Source organism: Ornithorhynchus anatinus, chromosome 3 (assembly GCF_004115215.2).
Source record: "Ornithorhynchus anatinus isolate Pmale09 chromosome 3, mOrnAna1.pri.v4, whole genome shotgun sequence".
Taxonomy (NCBI): domain Eukaryota; kingdom Metazoa; phylum Chordata; class Mammalia; order Monotremata; family Ornithorhynchidae; genus Ornithorhynchus; species Ornithorhynchus anatinus.
The window spans coordinates 2,796,151-2,817,972 of record NC_041730.1 but is presented as its reverse complement, the minus strand read 5'-3'; the positions used below and the strand labels follow the sequence as shown (position 1 = coordinate 2,817,972).

At 52.4% G+C, this 21,822-nt stretch overlaps 2 protein-coding genes across 2 annotated transcripts in view; both read left to right on the top strand.

The window, feature by feature from the left end:
- LOC103166071 (mucin-5AC-like) overlaps positions 1 to 5,027 on the top strand; it is a 70,400-nt gene extending 65,373 nt beyond the window's left edge. Inside the window, exons 38-42 of the mRNA XM_029059393.1 lie at positions 488 to 584; positions 1,968 to 2,089; positions 2,370 to 2,404; positions 3,193 to 3,370; positions 4,914 to 5,027. Of these exons, the coding sequence (XP_028915226.1) occupies positions 488 to 584; positions 1,968 to 2,089; positions 2,370 to 2,404; positions 3,193 to 3,370; positions 4,914 to 4,972 (491 nt within the window). The 3' untranslated portion in view covers positions 4,973 to 5,027. The remainder of the gene's footprint in view (positions 1 to 487; positions 585 to 1,967; positions 2,090 to 2,369; positions 2,405 to 3,192; positions 3,371 to 4,913) is intronic.
- Positions 5,028 to 5,671: 644 nt separating this feature from the next.
- Positions 5,672 to 10,986, top strand: LOC114810295 (mucin-5AC-like). Its single transcript, XM_029061555.1, has 7 exons — positions 5,672 to 5,732; positions 5,797 to 5,920; positions 6,465 to 6,561; positions 8,971 to 9,099; positions 9,264 to 9,318; positions 9,987 to 10,101; positions 10,518 to 10,986. The coding sequence occupies exons 1-7, from the start codon at positions 5,672 to 5,674 to the stop codon at positions 10,780 to 10,782; spliced, it is 846 nt and encodes a 281-aa protein (XP_028917388.1). The 3' UTR covers positions 10,783 to 10,986.
- The last annotated feature ends 10,836 nt before the right edge of the window (positions 10,987 to 21,822 follow it).

Genomic DNA, 21,822 nt, shown 5'->3' with positions numbered 1-21,822 from the left:
GGGGCTGGAGATTGGGGCAGGGGGTGGAGGGTTGGAGGCTGGCAGAGGGGGCGCCGGGCCTTACCAGGGGACTATCAAGAGGCAGCATGGCATAGTGGCTAGAGTCCAGGCCTGGGAGTCAGAAGGTCATAGGTTCTAATCCTGGCTCCTCCACTTTGTTGTGTGACCTTGGACAAGTCACTTGGCTTCTCTGAGCCTCAGTTACCTTATCTGGAAAATGGGGATTGAGACTGTGAGCCCCACGTGAGACAGGGACTATGTCCAACACGATTTGCTTTTTTCCACTCCAGCACTTAGTACGGTGCCTGGCACATAGTGCTTAACAAATACCAAAATTATTATTATTATTATGGGCCCAGAGTTGACTGGGTCATGTTGGGGGGAAAAGAGGGGACCGAGGAGGCAGGGATGGAGGAGATAGGGGGAGGGTCAGAGGTTTAGGTGGTGCCCAGGAGCTTAGCTGGCATGTCTGTTCCACTGCCCTCAGCCTTCTGGTGCCCGGATGACAAGGTGTACCAGCCATGCGGCCCCATCAACCCTCCATCATGCCAGTCTTCGGGTCAGAGAGCCGACACCCCCTTTCTGTGAGTTCTTGGGGTCCCCCTCGCCGGGTCAGGCAGGGCTGATCGGGAATTATTTCGTCCCGGAGAGGAGACAGTGGAAGGAGGAGGAAGAGGAGGAGGATGGAGGAGGAGAAGGTGCAGGTGGAGGGAGGGGAGGAGGGATAGGGAGGGAGGAGCTTGGGGATGTCGTAGTGTTGGTATTTGTTAAGCGCTTACTATGTGCCAAGCACTGTTCTAAGCGCTGGGGTAGATACAGGGTAATCAGGTTGTCCCACATGAGCCTCACAGTTAATCCTCATTTTACAGATGAGGTAACTGAGGCACAGAGAAGTTAAGTGACTTGCCTACAGTCACACAGCTGACAAGTGGCAGAGCCATGACTCGAACCCGTGACCTCTGATTCCCAAGTCTGGGCTCTTTCCACTGAGCCACGCTGCTTCTCTGGAGACCGTGGACTCGGAAGGTCGTGGGTTCTAATCCGGGCTCCACCACTTGTCTGCTGTGTGACCTTGGGCAAGTCACTTCACTTCTCTGGGCCTCATTTACCTCATCTGGAAAATGGGGATTGAGACTGTGAGCAGCCCCACGGTGTACAGGGACTGTGTCCAATTAGATTTGCTTGTAACTGGCCCAATGCTTAGTCCAGTGCCTGGCACATAGTAAGCGCTTAAATACCATTATGATCATTATTCCAGTGCTTAGTCCAGTGCCTGGCACATCATAAGCACTTAACGAATACCATCATTATGATTATTATTCCAGGGCTTATTCCAGTGCCAGGCACATAGCAAGCACTTAACAAATACCATTATTATGATTATTATTTCAGTGCTTAGTCCAGTGCCTGGCACATAGTAAGCGCTTAACAAATGCCATTATGATTATTATTCCAGGGCTTAGTCCAGTGCCTGGCACATCATAAGCGCTTTACGAATGCCATCAATATGATTATTATTCCAGGGCTCATTCCAGTTCCCGGCACATAGCAAGCTCTTACGGATACCATTATTATGATTATTATGTCAGTGCTTAGTCCAGTGCCTGGCACATAGTAAGCGCTTAAATACCATTATTATGATGATTATTCCAGGGCTTAGTCTAGTGCCCGGCACATAGCAAGCGCTTAACAAATACCATTATTATGATTATGATTTCAGCGCTTAGTCCAGTGCCTGACACATCATAAGTGCTTAACGGATACCGTCATTATGATTATTATTCCAGGGCTCAGTCCAGTGCCCGGCACATAGCAAGCGCTTAACGGATACCATTATTATGATTATTATGTCAGCGCTTAGTCCAGTGCCTGGTACATCGTAAGCGCTTAGCGGATAGCATCATTATGATTATTTCTAAAGATGGGGAGGGGACGGGGCTGATGTCCCTGCTCCTCCCTCCCGGCAGGCCGTCGCAGCCCCGGGCCCGGCTCCCGGGGCCTCCCCGGGCCCCAGTGACGGAGGGCTGCTTCTGCCCGGCGGGCACGATGCTGCTGAGCTCCGCCGGGGAACGGTGCCTGCCTTCCTGCGGTGAGAGAGACCCCCTTGCCGGACCACACACGACGTCCCGGACCCTGCTGGGGGTCGAGGGGAGAGAGAGGAGGGAGGACGGGCCTGTCGGTCCAATTTATTGAGCCCTTCATGCGTGTAGAGCACTGTTCTAAGCGCTTGGGAGAGTGGAACAAGGGGACACGTAGAGGAGGTGATGGGGAGGGGTCGCGGAAGAGGAGGGTGGAGGGGAAGAGGAGAGGGGGTCGCCCCTCCCCGAGAATCTTTGGCTCCGAATGGCCTCCCGCTCCTCCCTTTTCAGCTCTGTGCTGGGACGCCGAGGGAAAGCCGGTCCCGGTGAGTGGGGCTGAAGCCCCTTCCCCGCCGCCCCCCAAACCGCAACCCACACTGACCTTCCCCCCCCCGACCCATAGGACACCCAGAGACCGCAACCCCCAGAGAACAACCCCGCAGATCCTCAGAGACAGCCCCAGGTCCCTGGGGCCCAGAGCCGACACTCTCCCCCGAGGCCCCCATGGATAATAATAATGGTATTTGTTAAGCCCTTACCATGTGCCAAGCGCTGGGGAGAATACAAGGTAATCAAGTTGTCCCGCGTGGGGGCTCAGAGGCTTAATCCCCATTTTACAGATGAGGTCACTGAGGCACAGCGAAGTTAAGTGACTTGCCCAAAGTTACACAGCTGACAAGTGGCGGAGCCACGCATTCATTCATTGAATCGTAGTTATTGAGAGTTTACTGTGTGCAGAGCACTGTTCTAAGCGCATGGAATGTACAATTCGGCAACAGGCAGATACCTTCCCCCGAGTCCCCCAGAGACCAGAACAGAGACCCTCCCCAGAGACCCCAGGGACCAGATCAGAGAGTCTCCCCTGAGACACCCCAGAGACCATTCATTCATTCATTCATTCGTATTTATTGAGCGCTTACTATGTGCAAAGCACTGTACTAAGTGCTTGGAATGTACAATGACCAGAACAGAGACCCTCCCACAAGAAAGACCCCCCCAGAGACCAGAGCAGAGAGCCTCCCCTGAGACCCCCAGGGCCCCCCAGGGCCGGAATTCCCTTTCACGCGATGTCCCAGGAATCACCCCGGGAGGATCTCATCCTTGGGTTTTCCAGGCCGGGGAGACCTGGACGGTCGCCTGCAAGGAGTGCACGTGTGACGGTGCCACCCTGAGCGTGATCTGCTCCCCGCGGGTCTGCCCGACCCCCGACCCCCTGACCTGCCAGGGCCCGGGGCGTGCCCTGATGCCCGTGCTCAACCAGAAGGATTCCTGCTGCCCCCAGTACCAGTGCTGTAAGCCATGGGGAACAGAGGGGAGAGCCGGGGGTGAGGGAGGGTCTGTGCTGGCTCAGTGAGCAAGCCAGGGATGGAGAGGGGAGAGTCAGGAGTGTTAGATGGTCACGCTGGGTCACTGGGGGAGAGTCGAGGGTGTGGGATGGTCTGCCCTAACGAGAGAGGGCGGTGATTCCAGTGCCATCCTCTGTGATGCTCTCCAGAATCCCACCAGGCCCCCCACTCCATCCAGGCCCCCCACTCCATCCACTCAGCTCTGCCCTCTGCATCCCATAGCTCCCTGCTCCGCCCCCAGCCCCCATCATACCCCTATCCCCCACTCAGCTCTGACCTCTTCACCCCGACCCTGTGCATCCTGCAGGCCTTTGCCCCCACCTTGAGCACAAGTGTCCTCCTGCACCATCTCTGCCGCTCCCTGCCTCTCTGGCTTCACCCAACCCATGGGGACCCCGGGCCGAGGGCGAGGAGGGGGCGAAGATGGTGGTGAAAGGACATGGGTTGGGGTGGACAGGGCTTGGGAGGGCACCCAGCAGGAGGGGGGTCTGCCTTTGTGGCTTTTTAGAGACAGGATGCAGTGCCCGACCCCATCCCTGGCTTTTTCCAAGCATTCTCAGACCACCAGCTGGGGGGAGTGGGGGGTAGACAGGCTATTTCGTCCAGAAACCCCCCCAGAGAAAGGTTGAGTCTTAGTTTCCTCTGACACAAACCTGCCACTACCAGGTCGGAGGGGAAAATGAGGCCAAGAAGGACAGTACAGCTCATCTACAAGTGCTTCGCACAGTGCTTTGCACACAGTAAGCGCTCAGTACATACGATTGAATAGCTCTGCCTTGCCCCACCCACCCCAGTGGCTGAGATACCCAGCAGATGCACCGGAAGGTAGAGACACGGGAAGCCATCTTGTATTTGGGGTACGCAAGGCGTTTGGGTGGAAAAATAGTGTGAACCCAGGGTACCCAGTGTCTATAGGGCATGTAAACCCAACGTGTGTGGAAGTTCAGTGTGAACCTGGGGTACATGAAGTCTATAGGGCATGTAAACTCAGCATGTTTGGAAATCCAGTGCGAAGGCCAGGGTGTGTGAGGTCTACCGGGCATGTAAACCCAGTGTGTATGGAAATCCAGTGAGGACACAGGGTACACAGTGTCTACAGGGTGTGTAAAACCAGGGTGTATGGAAGCCCATTGTGAACCTGGTGTGCACGAGGTTTACAGGGCACTAAACCCAGCGTGTATGGAAGTCCAGTGTCAACTCAGGGTCCACGAGGTCTACCAGGGTGTGGAAACCCAGTGTGTATGGAAGTCCAATGTGAACTCAGGGTGCACGAGGTCTAAAGAGCACATAAACACAGCATGTATGACAATCTTGGGTGAACCCAAGGTCTACAGAGCAAGTAAACCCAACGTGTATGTAAATCTAGTGTGTACAGTGTATGTAAATTCAGAGCCGACAGGGTATAAGAGGGCCTCCTCATGCGGGTACACGTAAACGGTTGTGTACCAGCCTCCCGGTAAGAGAACTTCCCCGCGTCTCTTTCTTACAGTTCCTGGATGTACTGTCAATGGCACATTCTACCAGGTAAGAACAAGAGCCGTAGCCTAAGACTGAAGGAGAGGAGCCGCATGGCCTAGTGGAAAGAGACCGGGGCTGGGGGTTAGAGGACGTGAGTTCTAATTCCAGCTCTGTCACGTACCTCCTGTGTGAACCTGGGCAAGTCATTTCACTTCTCTGGGCCTCAGTTTCTTCTTCTGTAAAATGGGGATTCACCTGTCAAGGCTCTTTATTGAGTGTTTACTGTGTGCCGATCACTGTTGCGAGTGCTTGGGAGAGTTCAATATAACAGAGTTAATAATAATAACGGTGGTATTTGTTAAGTGCTTACTATGTTCCAAGCACTGTTCTAAACCCTGGGGTAGATACAAGATAATCAGGTTGTCCCACTTGGGGCTCACAGTTTTAATTATCATCATTAAGTGTTCATTCGACCCCACCTGGATCAATACTAGGATCATTGGGGTGGGGGCTGGATCCACAGCAAGCTCGTTGTGGGCAGGGAATGTGTCTGTTTATTGTTGTAGCTTCTTCTCCCAAGCGGTTAGCACAGTGCTGTGCACACAGTAAGCGCTCAATAAATACGATTGGAATGAATGAACGAACGAACGACGGCCCTCGGGGCCGGCGGCTGGATCCAAAGTGGCTCCCCCCTGGTGGGGTCTGGGGGAAGCGCCGCGGGGGCTGTGGTTCAAAGTGACTCCCCCTGGTGGGGGGCTGGGGGAAGCGCCGCCGGGGGTTGGATCCCCAATGGCTCCCTGGTGGGAGCTGGGGGAAGCGCCGCCGGGGCTGGATCCAGTGGCTCCCCCTGGTGGGGGCTGAGGGAAGCGCCGCCTGCGTTGGCTCGGTCGTCCTTCTGCTCTTCTTTTGTGTAGCTCCCGGAGCGGGGTGTCCCCGGGGGCACCTGCGAGGCTGCAGCTGCCGACCAGGACGGGCACCCGCTCCCCAGAACCACGTGTCCGGTGTCGGCCCATCTCCTGCGACACCTCCTGCCCGGAGGTGAGACCACCCCCGTCCCCCACCCCCTTCTCCACCCCGCTGCATGTGGTTGGGTGTCCCGGCATCGCCCCGAGGGCTGGGCTGGGGGGATCCTGGGCATAACCAGGGGTCTGAGCTAGGAGTGCAGGGCATGACCTGGGCTCTGCACCGGGGGTCTGGGCCTCGGGCAGGGGTCTGGGCTAGGGGTGCAGGGTACTGCCCTGAGCCTGCACTGGGGAGTGGGGTGGTCTGGGATGTGGGAAGGGGTCTGGGCTGGGGGTCCTGGTGTGGCCCAGGGTCCAGGTTAGGGCATCCTGGCCACTGACGGAGGCCTGGGCTAGGGGGTCCAGGACACAGCTTGGGATCTGCACTGGAGGTCCTGGGCAGGGCCCAGAATCTTGGCTAGGCATTTGGGTCGTGGCCGGGGTCTGGACTGTGGGGGTGAGGGGGTCTCGTGAGCTTGCCCGGGTGGTCTGTGCTGTTGTTGGCGGGAAGGGGTGGGGCCAGGATACGGCCCAGAGTCCAGGCTTAGGGCCCATGGGCCTGCCCATCCCTCTGTCTGCAGGGCTTCGAGTACCGAGCCAGGAGCGGCACTGCTGCGGCTCGTGCCACAGCTGGCATGCTCCGTGAAGGCGCAGAACGGCTCCCTCCACCTGCTCCAGGTGAACGGCTGCTTCCCCATTTCTCCTTGGCTCAGCCCCCCCTTTCCTCTTCTCCCCCTCCCTTCCGCGTCGCCCTGACTCGCTCCTTTATTCACCCCCCTTCCCAGCCCCACACCATTTATGTCCAATCCCTCATTTATTTCTATTCACGTCTGTCTACCCAGTAGAGTGTTGTGGGCAGGGAATGTGTCCGTTTAGCGTTCTACTGGGCTCTGCCAAGAGCTCAATGGAGTGTTCGCATACAGTAAGGGCTCAGTAAATACGATTCAATGATTGAATGAATGCTTCTCTCCCTCGGTAGAATCTAAGAAGCAGTGTGGCTCAGTGGAAAGGGCACGGGCTTGGGAGTCAGAAGTCATGGGGTCAAATCCCTGCTCCGCCACTTGTCAGCTGTGTGACTTTGGGCAAGTCACTTCACTTCTCTGGCCTCAGTTGAGAAGCAGCGTGGCTCAGTGGAAAGAGCACGGGCTTTGGAGTCAGAGGTCATGGGTTCGAATCCCGGCTCAGCCACTTGTCAGCAGTGTGACTTTGGGCAAGTCACTTAACTTCTCGGTGCCTCAGTTACCTCATCTGTAAAATGGGGATTAAGACTGTGAGCCCCACGTGGGACAACCTGACTCCCCTGTGTCTACCCCAGCGCTTAGAACAGTGCTCCGCACATAGTAAGCGCTTAACAAATACCAACATTATTATTATTATTATTATTATTATTAAAATGGGGATGAAGACGGTGAGCCCCACATGGGACAACCTGATCACCCTGTATCCTCCCCAGCGCTTAGAACAGTGCTTTGCACATAGAAAGCACTTAACAAATGCCATCATTATTATTATTATTACCAGTCTCCTGCTGGCATAGGCCTAACCCAGTCTTCCCGAGGGTCAGCATGGACTGCCCCTCCCTCCTCACCTCCACCAAACTAACTCTCTTCCCCTCTTCAAAGCCCTACTGAGAGCTCACCTCCTCCAAGAGGCCCTCCCACACTGAGCTTCCCCTTATCCCTCTGCTCCCTTTGGTGCCTCTCTGCCCCCTTCACCTCCCCTCTGCTAAGCCCCCTTCCCCCCCTTTCCCTCTGCTCCTCCCCCTCTCCCTTCCTCCCCTCAGCCCTGTGCTCATTTGCTCATTTGTTTATATCTTTATTACCCTATTTATTTTGTTAATGAGGTGTACATCCCTTGATTCTATTTATTGCTATTATTTTTGTCTGTCCCCCGACTAGACTATAAGCCCATCAATGGGCAGGGATGGTCTCTATGTGTTGCCGAATTGTACATTCCAAGTGCTTAGTACAGTGCTCTGCACATAGTAAGCGCTCAATAAATACTATTGAGTGAATGAATGACTGGAGGGCAGAGCTGGGGCTGCTAATTAGGATGCCCAGGGCCCGCTGGCTCTGGGCACAGCCTGCTGCGGGACCTTTTTTTTTGTGGTCTTGTTAAGCACTTACTATGTGCCAGGCACTCTTCTAAGCAGTGTGGCTCAGTGTAAAGAGCACGGGCTTTGGAGTCATAGGTCATGGGTTCGAATGCCAGCTCTGCCACTTAATAATAATAATAATGTTGATATTTGTTAAGCTTACAATGTGCCGAGCACTGTTGTAAGCACTGGGGTAGACACAGGGGAATCAGGTTGTCCCACGTGGGGCTCACAGTCTTCATCCCCATTTTACAGATGAGGTAACTGAGGCACCGAGAAGTGAAGTGACTTGCCCAAAGTCCCACAGCTGACAAATGGCTGAGCCGGGATTTGAACCCATGACCTCTGACTCCAAAGCCCATGCTCTTTCCACTGAGCCACGCTGCTTCTCACCTGTCACCTGTGTGACTGTAGGCAAGTCACTTCACTTCTCTGTGCCTCAGTTACCTCATCTGTAAAATGGGGATTAAAACTGTGAGCCCCACATGGGACAACCTGATTCCCCTGTGTCTACCCCAACGCTTAGAACAGTGCTCTGCACATAGTAAGCGCTTAACAAATACCAACATTAACATTAAGCACTGGGGTTGATACAAGCTAATCAGGTTGGACACAGCCCCTATCCCACATGGGGCTCACATTCTTCATCCCCATTTTACAGGTGAGGTAACTGAGGCCCAGGGAAATGAAGCGAGTTGCCTAAGGTTCATTTGTTTCATTCATTCAATAGTATTTTTTGAGCGCTCACTGTGTGCAGAGCACTGTACTGGGCACTTGGGAAGTACGACAGAAAAATAGACACATTCCCCACAGACAAGGGGCAGAGTCAGAATTCTGATTCCCAGGCCTGTGCTCTATCCATGATGCTTCCCAAGACCTTAGGCAAGTCACCCTTTTCCTAGGTGCATATTGAAGGTGGGTGGCGAGGGTGAGGGTGTCAGGGAGACCCCTCTCCCCCGGCCACCTGCGTTCTATCCTCTGGTTCTTTTCAGCCGGGGGACATCTGGTCCGACCCTGGAAATGGCTGCATCAAATATCACTGTGAGAAGGTGCACGACCAGCTGATTCTGGTGACCGAGAAGATGGCGTGCCCGAACTTTGACCCCAACACCTGCCCCCTCGTGAGTTTCCCCCAGAAACCGGGCCGGGGACCACTTCCACCCTTCCCCCCCGACAGGCCCCGGTCTTGGGTAGGGATCCCCCTGTTTTCATCTAGGCCCCTCACTCCTCGTCACGGCCTCCCTTGGGTCCAGACGCTGACCACCCTCCCCATCCGCCCCCCCAGGAGAGCGTGACCACGACCGAAGACGGCTGCTGTCGGATCTGTTCGCCCCAGGGACGTGAGTGAGACCCCGTCACGACCCGTCCCCCGCCGTTCCCACCTCACCCACCCAGCACCTGTCTGCTAATCGTAGCACGGCTTACTAATAATGATGGTATTTGTTAAGTGCTTACTATGTGCCAAGCTCTGTTCTAAGAGCTGGTGGAGATACAAGGTAATTAGGTTGGGCCCACGTGGGACTCTGTCTTAATCCCCATTTTACAGATGGGGTAACTGAGGCACAGAGAAGTGAAGTGGCTTGCCTGAGGTCACAAAGCAGACATGTGGCATAGCCGGGATTAGAACCCACATCCTCTGACTCCTAAGCTTGGGCTCTTTCCACTAAGCCACGCTGTTTCTCTACCCTAGTGGCTACAGACCGTGCCTGGGAGTCAGGTCAAGGCTTCTAATCTCTGCTTTTCCACCTGCCTGCTGTGTGAGCTTGGGCAAGTCACTTCACTTCTCTGGGCCTCAGTTTCCTCATCTGTAAAATGAGGATGAAGACCGTGAGCCCCACGGGGGAGTGACTGTGTCCAACCTCAGTGCTTCGTACAGTTCCCGGGTCATAGTAAGCCCTTAAATACCATGAAAAATACCATGACATCCAGCCCGGTGAGGGCCCCGCCTTCCCTAATCCTGCCCCTCGTGGTCTGAAGTGCTCACCCCTTCCCGTCCTGTGAGTTGCAGAGGAGCGATGCGCCGTCCAGAAACTGACCCTACCGGTCACCCAGCACGGATGCCGAACGGCCGCACCTGTGGACTTCACCTTCTGCAAGGGCAACTGCAAGGATACGGCCTCCATGTGAGAGTGGGCACGGCAACCATCCCACCCCCCACCCCCACCCCTACTCTCCCCTCTTCCTCCCCAACTCTCTCCAGTGACCCAGCACAGACACTCATTCCTGGTCTCCCCCCGGACCATCCGAAATTTCCTCTGGGAACGGACTCCTCACGCCCCGACCTCCATCTGCAGGGCTGCCGGCACTGGGCAGGGGATGACCGGGCTCCTCTCCCATTCATTCATTTATTGAGCGCTTACTGTGTGCAAAGCACTGTACTAAGCCCTTGGGAGAGGACTGTACAACACTAAGCAGTGACAATCTCTGCCCACAACAAGTTCACAGTCTAGATGGGGGGGAGAGACGGACATTAATACAAATAAATGGGATTACTCTTCGTCATCCTCATATCCCGCTTGGTCTCTGGCCTCCCCGGCAGATACTCCCTGGATGCCCTCGCCCTCCTGAGGCAGTGCATCTGCTGCCAAGAGCGGGAGACAGAGCAGCGGAGCGTCGTTCTTCACTGCCCCGACGGGTCCAGCCGGGACTACTCCTACATCTATGTCAGGGCCTGCGCCTGTGTCCAGGCCTCTTGCCGCGCACTTCCACCCGCAACCGCCCCGGCCCGAGCCCCACGTGCGGAGGTTGGCCAGTCATCGGAGGAAGAGGAGGACGACGAGGAGGAGGACGAGGGCTTCCACTGACGCCGGGCCCCGAAGCTCAAAGGCGTCTCCCTGTTTCTTTCCTGGACCCCCAGGACATCTCTCTGTGCTCCCCCAGCTTCTTTTCCACTTCCTTCAGCGTCTTCTGACAAAATGCTATTGAGGGTCACGCAGCCCGGATCAGAATTCGTTCATTCATTCATTCCTTCAATTGTATTTGAGTGCTTACTGGGTGCAAAGCACTGTCCTAAGCATTTGGGAGAGTGCTGTGCACACAGTAAATGCTCAGTAAAAACGATTGAATGAATGAGAGTACGGTAATCTCCATTTAATACTGACCATGGCATTTTAATAATAATAATCGTATTTGTTAAGCACCTATTATGTGCCAAGCACCATTCTAAGCGCTGGGGTAGATACAAAGTCATCAGGTTGGGCACAGTCTCCATCCCCCATGGGGCTCACAGGCTTTATCCCCATTTTCATTCATTCATTCAATCGTATTTATTGAGCGCTTACTGTGTGCAGAGCACTGTATTAAGCGCTTGGAAAGTACAATTAGCCAACAGATAGAAGTTAAGTGACTTGTCCATGGTCCCACAGCAGAAAAGTGAAGGAGCTGGAATGAGAACCCAGGTCCCTCTGACTCCCAGGCCTAGGGTCTATCCACTATGCTGCTTTATTAAGCGCAGACCCCATGCTCAGCCCTGGGGCAGATCCAAGATTCTCATTTTCATTCAGACCCTGCCGTGCCTGGAACTCATGATCTACCTTGCCCCCCTTCCGCCGGTGAAGAAACGGAAGCCCAGAGAGGTGAGGTGCGTTGGCTGAGGTCGCGCAGAGGGCTGGGATCTCGATCTCCTGGCTCTCTGCCTTGTGCTTTGCCTCCACTTCAGCGGCTTAATAATAACAACAATAGTACTTGCTAAGTGCTTACAATGTACCAAGTACTGTTCTAAGCACTGGGGTTCCATTCCTGTCTCTACCACTTGTCTGCTGTGTGGGCAAGTCACTTTAATTCTAATTCTAATTCAATAGTATCTATTGAGCGCTTACTATGTGCACAGCACTGTACTAAGTGCTTGGAATGTACAATTCGGCAACAGATAGAGACAATCCCTGCCCATTGAGGGGCTTACAGTCTAATCAGGGGAGACAGACAGACAAAAACAGTAGCAATAAATAGAATCAAGGGGGTGTACATCTCATTAACAAAATAAATAGGGTAATAAAGATATATACAAATGAGCACAGTGCTCAGAAGAGGGGGAGGAGTAGAGGGAAAGTGGGGGGAAGGGGGCTTAGCTGAGGGGAGGTGAAGGGGGGGGCAGAGGGAAAAGGGGAAGCTCAGTGTGGGAAGGCCTCTTGGAGGAGGTGAGCTCTCAGTAGGGCTTCGAAGAGGGGAAGAGAGTTAGTTTGGCGGAGGTGAGGAAAGAGGACATTCCGGGACCGCGGTAGGACGTGGGCCAGGGGTCGACGGCCGGCTAGGCGAGAACGGGGGACAGTGAGGAGGTGGGCGGCAGAGAAGCGGAGCGTATGGGGTGGGCAGTGGAAAGAGAGAAGGGAGAAGAGGTAGGAGGGGGCAAGGTGATGAGCTCTTACTGTGTGCAGAGCACTGTATTAAGCACTTGGAAAGTACAATTAGCCAACAGATAGAAGTTAAGTGACATCCATGGTCCCACAGCAGAAAAGTGAAGGAGCTGGAATGAAAACCCAGCTCCCTCTGACTCCCAGGCCCGGGGTCTACCCACTCCGCTGCGTTATGTCTCTGTGCCTCAGTTACTTCAACTGGAAAATGGGGACTGAGGCTGTGAGTGCCCCCGTGGAACGGGGACTGTGTCCAACCGGATTTGATCGTATCCACCCCAGCGCTTAGTACAGTGCCTGGCACCTAGGAAGCACTTAAATACCACAATTATTATTATTACAAGTTAATCAAGCTGGACACAGTCCCTGTCTCACATGGGGATCACATTCATCCCCATTTTACAGGTGAGGTAACTAAGACCCAGAGAAATGAACTGACATGGTCACCCAGCAGTCAGGTGGCAGAGCCAGAATTAGAACCCAAGACCTTCTGACCTCCAGACCTGTGCTCTTTCCACTAAGCCACACCACTGCCTGGTTTCGTCCTTCCATGATCCTGACAGGTGGGAAGCAAAGGGAGGTGGCCCAGGGCTGATAAACATTCCTGCTTCCGGGGAGGGCCGCTGACCTTCCGCTGACCTCTGATCCCTGCCCTCCACGAGTGAACTGAGTCATTCCCCCACCCGGTGCCTTCTGCAGCCACCCCCTTTACCAAGATGTGAGCCCGTTGTGGGTAGGGATTGTCTCCGTTGCTGAATATACTTTCCAAGTGCTTAGTACAGTGCTCTGCACACAGTAAGCACTCAATAAATACAACTGAATGAAGATGCCACCAGACTGGAGGCAATCAAGTCCCTTTCCCATTCTGAGGCCAACCAAAAGTCCCATTCCCACTCCCAGGGCTAGGTGGACTGAGGCGTTCTGACCCAGTCCTCACCCGGGTTTACAAACCATTTGGATCCCCGTTGTCACGGTGACCTCTCTCCTGGGACGCTGAGAGTATTAGAGTCGAGCAGGGAGTCAGAAGGACCTGGGTTCTAATTCTAATTCCCCACTAGTTCTTGTGGACTTGTCAAATGGCAGGGACCGTCTCTATCTGTTGCCGACTTGTTCATTCCAAGCATTAGTGCAGTGCTCTGCACATAGTAAGCACTCAATAAATACTATTGAATGAATGAATGAAAGTCACTTCACTGGGCCTCAGTTCCCTCTTTGTAAAATGGGGATCAAGACTGGGACTTTGTCCAAATGATTTGCTTGTATCCTCCCAGCGCTCATACAGAAAGAGCTTAACAAATACCACAGTTATTATCATTATTTCAGGAAATGTTGGATCTGGCTATTTCTTGGTTTGGGGGTTGATTTATCTGGGTTTCTTCCTTTCGTTCTGGGCCTGTCTCCTCATACCTGTCAACCCAAGTATCCCCAGGCAGGGGTGAGGGTTGGGTGTTGCCCCGTGAAGGGCTGCCGTGGTGAATAAACATCTGCATTTCACACCCTGTGTCTCCCGCTTCATTCTTTCCACCCAACCGTGATCCGAGGCCAGAAGCTTGGAGTGCCCAGAAGAGCCCTGTCACCCCCTCCCTGCCCAGGAGCCTTCATCAATCAGCACGGCCTAGGGGAAAGAGCCCAGGCTTGGGAGTCAGAGGACCTGGGTTCTAATCCAGCTCCGCCACTTGTCTGCTGGGTGACCTTGAGTGAGTCACTTCATTTCTCTGGGCCTCAGTTTCCTCAACTGTAAAATTGGGGGTTCAATACCTGTTCTCTCTCCTACTAAGACAGTGAGCCCCTATGTGGGAAATGGACTATGTCCAACCTGATTAACTTGTGGTCAGCCCCAGCTGGACATAAGTAATCGCTTAGCAAATACCAGAAAAAAATATTAAAAGAGGAAGGAGGTGGAAGGAACAAGGGTAAAAGGAGGGAAGAAGGGGAGAGTGCAGAGGGAGAAGAGAGGGAAGGAGGAGGGGAGAGAGGAGTGAGGAAGGAGGAAAGGGAGAAAGGAGGGAGGGAGAGAAGAGGGAGGAGAGCATAGGAGCAGGGAGAAGGAGAGGGAGGAGGAAGGAGGGGAGAGAAGGAAGGGGAGAGAAGGAGGAGGGAGGAGAAGGAAGGGAGGCAGAGGAAGGGAAGAGAAAGTGAGGGAAGAGGTGAGAGGAGGATGGAGGAGGGAGGAGGAAGGAGGGGAGAGAAGGAAGGGGAGAGGAGGATGGAGAGAGACAGGGAGGCAGAGGGAGGGAAGAGAAAATGAGGGAAGAGGTGATGAGGGAAGAGGTGAGAGGAGGTGGAGAAGAGGAGAGGAAGGAGGGAAGAGAAGAAGGGGAGAGAGGGAGGAAGGAGGGAGAAGGAAGGGAGGCAGAGGAAGGGAAGAGAGTGAGAACGAAGTGAGAGGAGGATGGAGGAGAGGAGAGGAAGGAGGGAGAGAAAGAAGAGAGAGAGGGAGAAGAGGAAAGAGGCGAGGGAAGGGAGGAGGAGGGAGAAAGGAGGAAGAGGAAGGAAGAGCCAGGGAAGGAAGAAGGAGGAGAGAAGGGAGAATAAGGAGGAGGGGGAGGGAGCCCAGAGGGCAGGAGGAAGGGGAGAGAGAGGGAGGAGGAGGATGGGAGAGAAGGAAGGGAGAGAGGAGGAGGAGAGGGAAGGGAGGAGGAAAGGAGAGGGAGAGGAGGAGGGAGTGTGGGCAGAGAATGGTGGCCTCTACTCCCCAGCAGGCCACTTTCCTCCACACCCTCAGGGCTTGGCTCCAGAAAACACTAGGGTTTGTGAAATTTTGTACCAGGGAACACTTTCACTTTAGGGTCTCACCACATGCACATAGCTTTGGAAACTCTCAATGAACATGTTAGTAAGGGTTGGAGACAGAAGACCTGGGTTCTATCCACAGCCCATCATTTCAATCAATCTTTTATTGAGTGCTTACTGTGTGCAGAGCACTATTGCTAACTGCTTGGGAGGGGACAATATAATAGGATTGTTAAATGGGTTCCCTGTACAAACGAGCTTACAGTCTAGTGGCTTTGAAAACAAATTGCCTCCTTTTTCCAGGGATCAGTTCCTCATCTGTAAATGGGGATTCAATCCTATATATTCATAATAAATTGCATTTATAATAAAGACATACGGGTATTTGTTAAGCACTTACCATGTGCCAGGCATTGTACTAAAGCACTGGGTGGGATACAAACAAATCAGGTTGGGCACAGTCCCTGTTCCACGTGTGGCTCACAGTCTCAATCCCCATTTTACAGATGAAGGAAATGAGGGTAAAGATGAAATGAAGTGATTTGCCCAAGGTCACACAGTGGACAAGGAGGGACAAGCTGGGATTAGACCCTGTCTTCTGACTCCCAGGCCCGGGCTCTAGCCACTACATCTTGCGCTTCTCACATGTGCCAAGGCATTGTACAAAGCACTGGGGGTAGATACAAGACAATCAGGGCCCATGTGGGACTCACAGTCCAAGTAGGAGAAGCAGAATAGCCTAGTGGAGAAAGCACTGGCCTCGGAGTCAGTAGGACTTGGGTTCTAATTCTGACTCTGCCAATTGCTTTGCTGTGTGACCTTGGGCAAGTCACTTAACTTCTCAGTTTCCTCAACGGTAAAATGGGGATACTTGTTCTCCTTCCTACTTAGACTGTGAACCTTATGTGGGGCACATAAGACACTGTATTTGACCTAATTTACCTGCACCTACTCTAGTGTTTAGAACAGTGTTTGACCCATCATAAACACTTAACAACTGGAGAAGCAGCGTGGCTTAGTGGAAAGAGCACAGGCTTGGGAATCAGAGGGCATGGGTTCCAATTCCAGCTCCACCACCTGTCTGCTTGTGTGACCTTGGGCAAGTCACTTTCCTGCTCTGTGTCTCAGTTCCCTCATCTGTAAAATGGGGATTAAGACTGTGAGCCCACGTGGGATAACCTGATTACCTTGTATCCACCCCAGCACTTAGAACAGCACTTGACACATAGTAAGCACTAAAATATCTTAATTATCATTACTGTTAATAAATAACATTAAAAAACGAGTAAGAGGAAGAACAGGTAATGACTACTATTTATTTATATTAATGTCTATTTACTTGTTTTGATATGTATATGCCTTGTAATTCCATTTATTTATACTGATGCCTATTTACTTATTTGATGTCTGTCTCCCCACCTCTAGCCTGTCTAGCCTGGTGTGGCTAGGAATTGTACTTGATTGCAAAATTGTACTTCCAAGCACTTAATACAGTGTTCTGTACACATTAAGTGCTCAATAACATGAATGAATAAATCAATGAATGAATTTGGCCAATGAAGTAACTAAAGCCCAGAAATGTAAAGTGACTAGCCAAAGTCACACAGCAGACTGATGCATAGAACAGCATAGAAGCCGCATGGCCTAGTAGAAAAGAGCATGAGCTTGCGAGTCAGAGAACGTAGGTTCTAAACCTGGCTTGACCACTAATCTTGCAGTGTGATCTTGGGGCAGTCACTTAACTTCTTTGTGTCTCAAATTCCTCATTGTAAAAGTGGATTAAGACTGTGAGCCCCACGTGGGACAACCTGATTACCTTGGATCTAACCCCCAGCGCCTAGAACAGTACATGGCACATAAGAAGCGCTTAGCAATGTCATTAATTACTATTATATTATTATAAGTGTGGAGGGGAGATTAGAACCCAGGTCCTTCTGCCTCCCAGGTCTCTGCCTCCAGGAGATCGCGCTGTGGGATTACGGTCCGTTGCGGCGGCGCCAGAAGGGCGCAACTTTCCTGCGGAATCCTGGCCTGTGGGGTTCAGGTGCATTGCGGAGGCCGCCACAAGGGGGCGCCACGTCCTTGCGGAAATCCTGGCCTGCGGGGTTCAGGGGCCGCTGCAGCGGCAGCCACAGGGGCGCCACCTCTGGGGGCGACCCGCTCCTGCCTTTCCTCCGGCCGAAGGCGGGCAACCGCAGACTCTCAATCAATTAATCAATCAATCAATCAGTGGAATTTCTCCGGCCTGTTGTAGTTGAGCCGGGACTGATGAGGAGCGTGGAGGGTTCCGCTCAAGAGGAGGGGGCGGCGACCTGCGCGACATCAGTCGTCCTACTGAGATTCACCTCCTCCAGGAGGGCGCTTAGTACAGTGCTCTGCACATAGGAAGCGCTCAATAAATACTATTGAATGGAAGGAGGCCTTCCAGGACTAAGCCCCTTTCCTCTGCTCCTCCTCCCCTCCCCAATTTCCCGACTCCCTCCCCACAGCACTGTGTATATATGTAACATATTTTCATTTATGATGATGTGTATCTCTAATTCTATGTATTTATACTGATGCCTGTCTACGTATGAGAAGCAGCGTGGCTCAGTGGCAAGAGCCTGGGCTTGGGAGTCAGAGGTCATGGGTTCGAATCCCCGGATCTGCCACTTGCCAGCTGTGTGACTGTGGGCAAGTCACTTCACTTCTCTGTGCCTCAGTTCCTCATCTGTAAAATGGGGATTAAACTGTGAGCCTCACGTGAGACAACCTGATTACCCTGGATCTACCCCAGCGCTTAGAACAGTGCTCTGCACATAGTGAGCACTTAAATACCAACATTATTATTATTTTGTTTTGCTGTCTCCCTCCTTCTAGACTGTGAGCCCGTTGTTGGGTAGGATTGTCTCTGTTACCGAATTGTATTTCCAAGCGCCTAGTACAGTGCTCTGCACGCGGAAAGCGCTCAGTAAATACGGATGACATGAATGATGAACTCTTTCAGCTTTTCATGAGGCTCGCTGCTGGAGCGCAGGCTAACACAGGAGGCAGGGAGACTTCTTCCCAGCTTGGTCTCCCTCCTCTCCCCCTTTCCCTCTCTCTTTTCCCCATCTCTCTCCCTTCTCTTCTCTTCCTCTCTCCTTCTTCCCACTCTTCTCCACATTCTTCACCTCTCCTTGCTTTCTTCATTCAATCGTATTTATTGAACGCTTACTGGTTCATTCATTTATCCAGTTCTTTCTAGCTTTGGTCTCCATTTGTTGCCGAATCATACTTTCCAATGAGAAGAGTACAGTGCTTGCACACAGGTAAGAACTCAATAGATACGATTGAACATGACATGAATTGCAGAGCATTTATGGGAGCGCTTACTGTGTGCAGAGCACTGGCATGGGAAGCAGGGTGGGTAGGCAGATAGAGCACAGGCTTGCGAATCGGAAGTCGTGAATTCTAATCCTGGTTCTCCACATGTCTGCGGCATGACCTGCGGTAAGTCACTTGACTTCTCTGGGCCTCAGTTCCCTCATCATAAAATGGGGATTGGAGACTGTGAGCCCCAGTGGGACAAGGGATTGGGTCCTACTGGATTTCCTTGTATCCACCCCAGTTCTTAGAACAGTGCTAGCACATAATAAGCATTAACAAACCACCATGATTATTATTATTACTTCAGAAAACGCTCTGGACATGTCACCTCCCTCCTTAAAAACCTCCAGTGATTGCTTATCAACCTCCACATGAAACAAAAACTCCTCACTCTTGGCTTCAAAGCCATCCATTCCCTTGCACCCTCCTACCTCACCTCCCCTTCTCTCCTTCTCCAGCCCGGCCCGTACACTCTGCCTCCTCTGCCGCTCACCTTTCTCACTGGGCCTCGTTCGCACCCGTCCCGCGTCGACCTCCGGTCCACGTCCTTCCCGCTGTCCCTGAACGCCCTCCCTCCTCCCCTCCGCCCAAACTCACTCTCTTCCCCTCTCAAAGCCCTACTGAGAGCTCACCTCCTCCGAGAGGACTTCCCACACTGAGCTCCCTTTTTCCTTCTGCTCCCTCTCTACCCTCTGCTCCTCCTCCTTTCCCCTCCCCTCAGCTGAGTCCCCTTTCCCTCTGATTAATTAATTAATGTCGGTATTTGTTAAGCGCTTACTATGTGCCGAGCACTGTTCTAAGCACTGGGGTAGATACAAGGTAATCGGGTTGTCCTACGTGAGGCTCACAGTCTTAAGCCCCATTTTACAGATGAGGTAACTGAGGCACAGAGAAGTTAAGTGACTTGCCCAAGTGACAAGGAGCAGAGTAGGATTAGAACCCATGACCTCTGACTCCCAAGCCCATGCTCTTTCGGCTGAGTCACTCTGATCCCCTCCCTTCACCACCCTCTGCTCCTCCCCTTCCCCTCACACTGTGCTCATTGTATGTATTATTTATTACCCTATTTATTTTGTTAACCGAGGTGTACATCCCCTTGATTCTATCTGTGGTGATAATGTTATCTTGTTTTTGTTTTGTTCTGTTTTGCTTTGCTGTCTGTTTCTCCCATTAGACCGCGAAACCTGTCATTGGGCAGGGGATTGTCTCTGTTCCCGAACTGTCCATTTGAAGCGCTTTGTACAGTGCTCTGCACATAGTAAGCGCTCAATAAATGCTATTGAATGAATGAATAAATTAGTAAGCACTTGGGAAAGTACAATACAGCAATAAAGAGAGACAATCCCTGCCCAGAACGAACTCACCAGTCTGAGGCCCCGGGGGAGGCAGACCAATACAAGTAAACAGGCATCATTATAAATAAATAGAATTATAGACTATACATAAATGCTTTGGGGCGGGGAGAGGGGGAAGAGCAAAAGGAGGCAAGTCAGGGTGACGCAGTAGGGAGGGGAGCGCTTTCTCACACTTTCCAAGTTCTCTCCTCCATTCTCTTCTCACTTCTTCTCCCTCCCATTCTCTTTTTTCCTTCCCTCTCTCTCTCTTTCTCCATTTCTTTCTCCCTTTCTCTCTTCCCCCTTTCTCTCTTCCCCCTTTCTCTCTGTTCATCCCTTTCTCTCTCCTCTTCCTCTCTCTTCCCCTTTCTCTCTTTCCATCTCTTTCTCTCTCTCCTTCCTCTTTATCTCTGTCTCTGGGTCTCTCTCTGGGCATCTCTTTCTCTCTCTCCCCCCTTTAATAAAACAATAATCGCCGGGCATTTGTGAATCGCTTACTCCGTGCCAAGCACCGTACTAAGCGCTGGGATGGATCCAAGCAAATCGGGGTGGACACAGTCCCTGTCCCAAGTGGGGCTCACAGTCTTGATCCCCATTTTACAGATGAGGTAACCGAGGCCCAGAGAAGTGAAGTGACTTGCTCACGGTCACACAGCAGACAGGTGGTGGAGCCAGGATTAGAAGCCATGACTCCCAAGCTTGTGCTCTAGCCATTAGGCCATGCTGCATCGCCACCTTCTCTCTTTTCTCTCTTTGTCTCTCTCTGTCCATCCCTTTTTTCTTTTTTTCCCCTCTTTCTCTCCTTACTTCCATTCCTCTTTCCCCTTTCTCTCTTTTCATCCCTTTCTCTCTCTCCTCCTTCTTTATATCTGTCTCTCTCTCTGCCGATCCCTTTCTCTCTCTTTTTTCCCCCCTTTCTCTCCACCCTTCCATTTTTTTTCTCTCTCTCTCCCCCTTTTCTCTTTGTCGGCTTCCCTTTCCCCTCTTTCTGCATTATGGCCGTCCCTGAGTCAGAGAACCCCAAGGGAAATGCAGAAGACTTTGCTTGCCCTAGGCTTGGTGTTGCCTGGTCAGGGCTACAAGTGACAGCCTTCCGAGGAATATTTCTAAGGGAAAGGAGAGATCCGTGGCCACCAGGAAGTTACAGAGACAATTGGCTTCCTCCCAGCTTTTCTCTTTGGGGAAAATCCCCACTTCTGACTCAAATAAGATTTACCCAGGGACCCTCCCTCCCTCCCCCATCCCTTTGTCTTTTCCTACCTCCCTTCCTCTTTCTCTCTGTCCGTCCTTCCTCCTGCTCTTCCTCCATCGCTACCCTTCCTCTTTAATAAGAATAATAATGATGATGATAATTGTTAAGCACTTACTATGTGCCAAACAGTGCTCTAAGCTCTCTAAGATTGCCCCACATTAATCCCCATTTTACAGATGAGGTAACTTAGTCACAGAGAAGTTAAGTGACTTTCCCAAAGTCACACTGACAAGTTGCGGAACCAGTGCTTAGTACAGTGCTCTGCATACAGTAAGCGCACGAAAAATATGATTGAATTAGAACCCACGACCTCTGACTCCCAAGTGCTCTTTCCATTAAGCCACGGTCACTTTGTCCATCCATCCCTCTCCCCCTCCCACCCTCTGTCCCTCTGCTCACCTCTCCATCTGTCCATCCATCCATCCCTCCGTCTGTCCCTCTCTCCCTTCTTCAGGTTCTCCATCCCTCTGTCCATCCCTCTGTCCCTTCCTCCCTCCCGCTCTCTGTCCCTCTGTAGGCACGAGGTGCTGAATAGGGGTGCGGGGTGAACACTGCAGAGAAGGAAAGAGGGGATTGATGCCCGTTTACTTATTTTGATGTCTGTCTTCCCCCTTCTAGACTGTTAACCCGTTGTGAGCCAGGATTGTCTCCATTTGTTGCGGTATTGCACTTTCCAAGCGCTTAGTACAGTGCTGCACAATGAATACGATTGAATAAATGAATGAATAAATACAATTGAATGAATGGATCCCTGCCCTCAAGGAGCTGCTAGTCAAACAGGGAAGACAGGACACACACATACTGTGCTGGGCACTGAGGAGCAGGAAG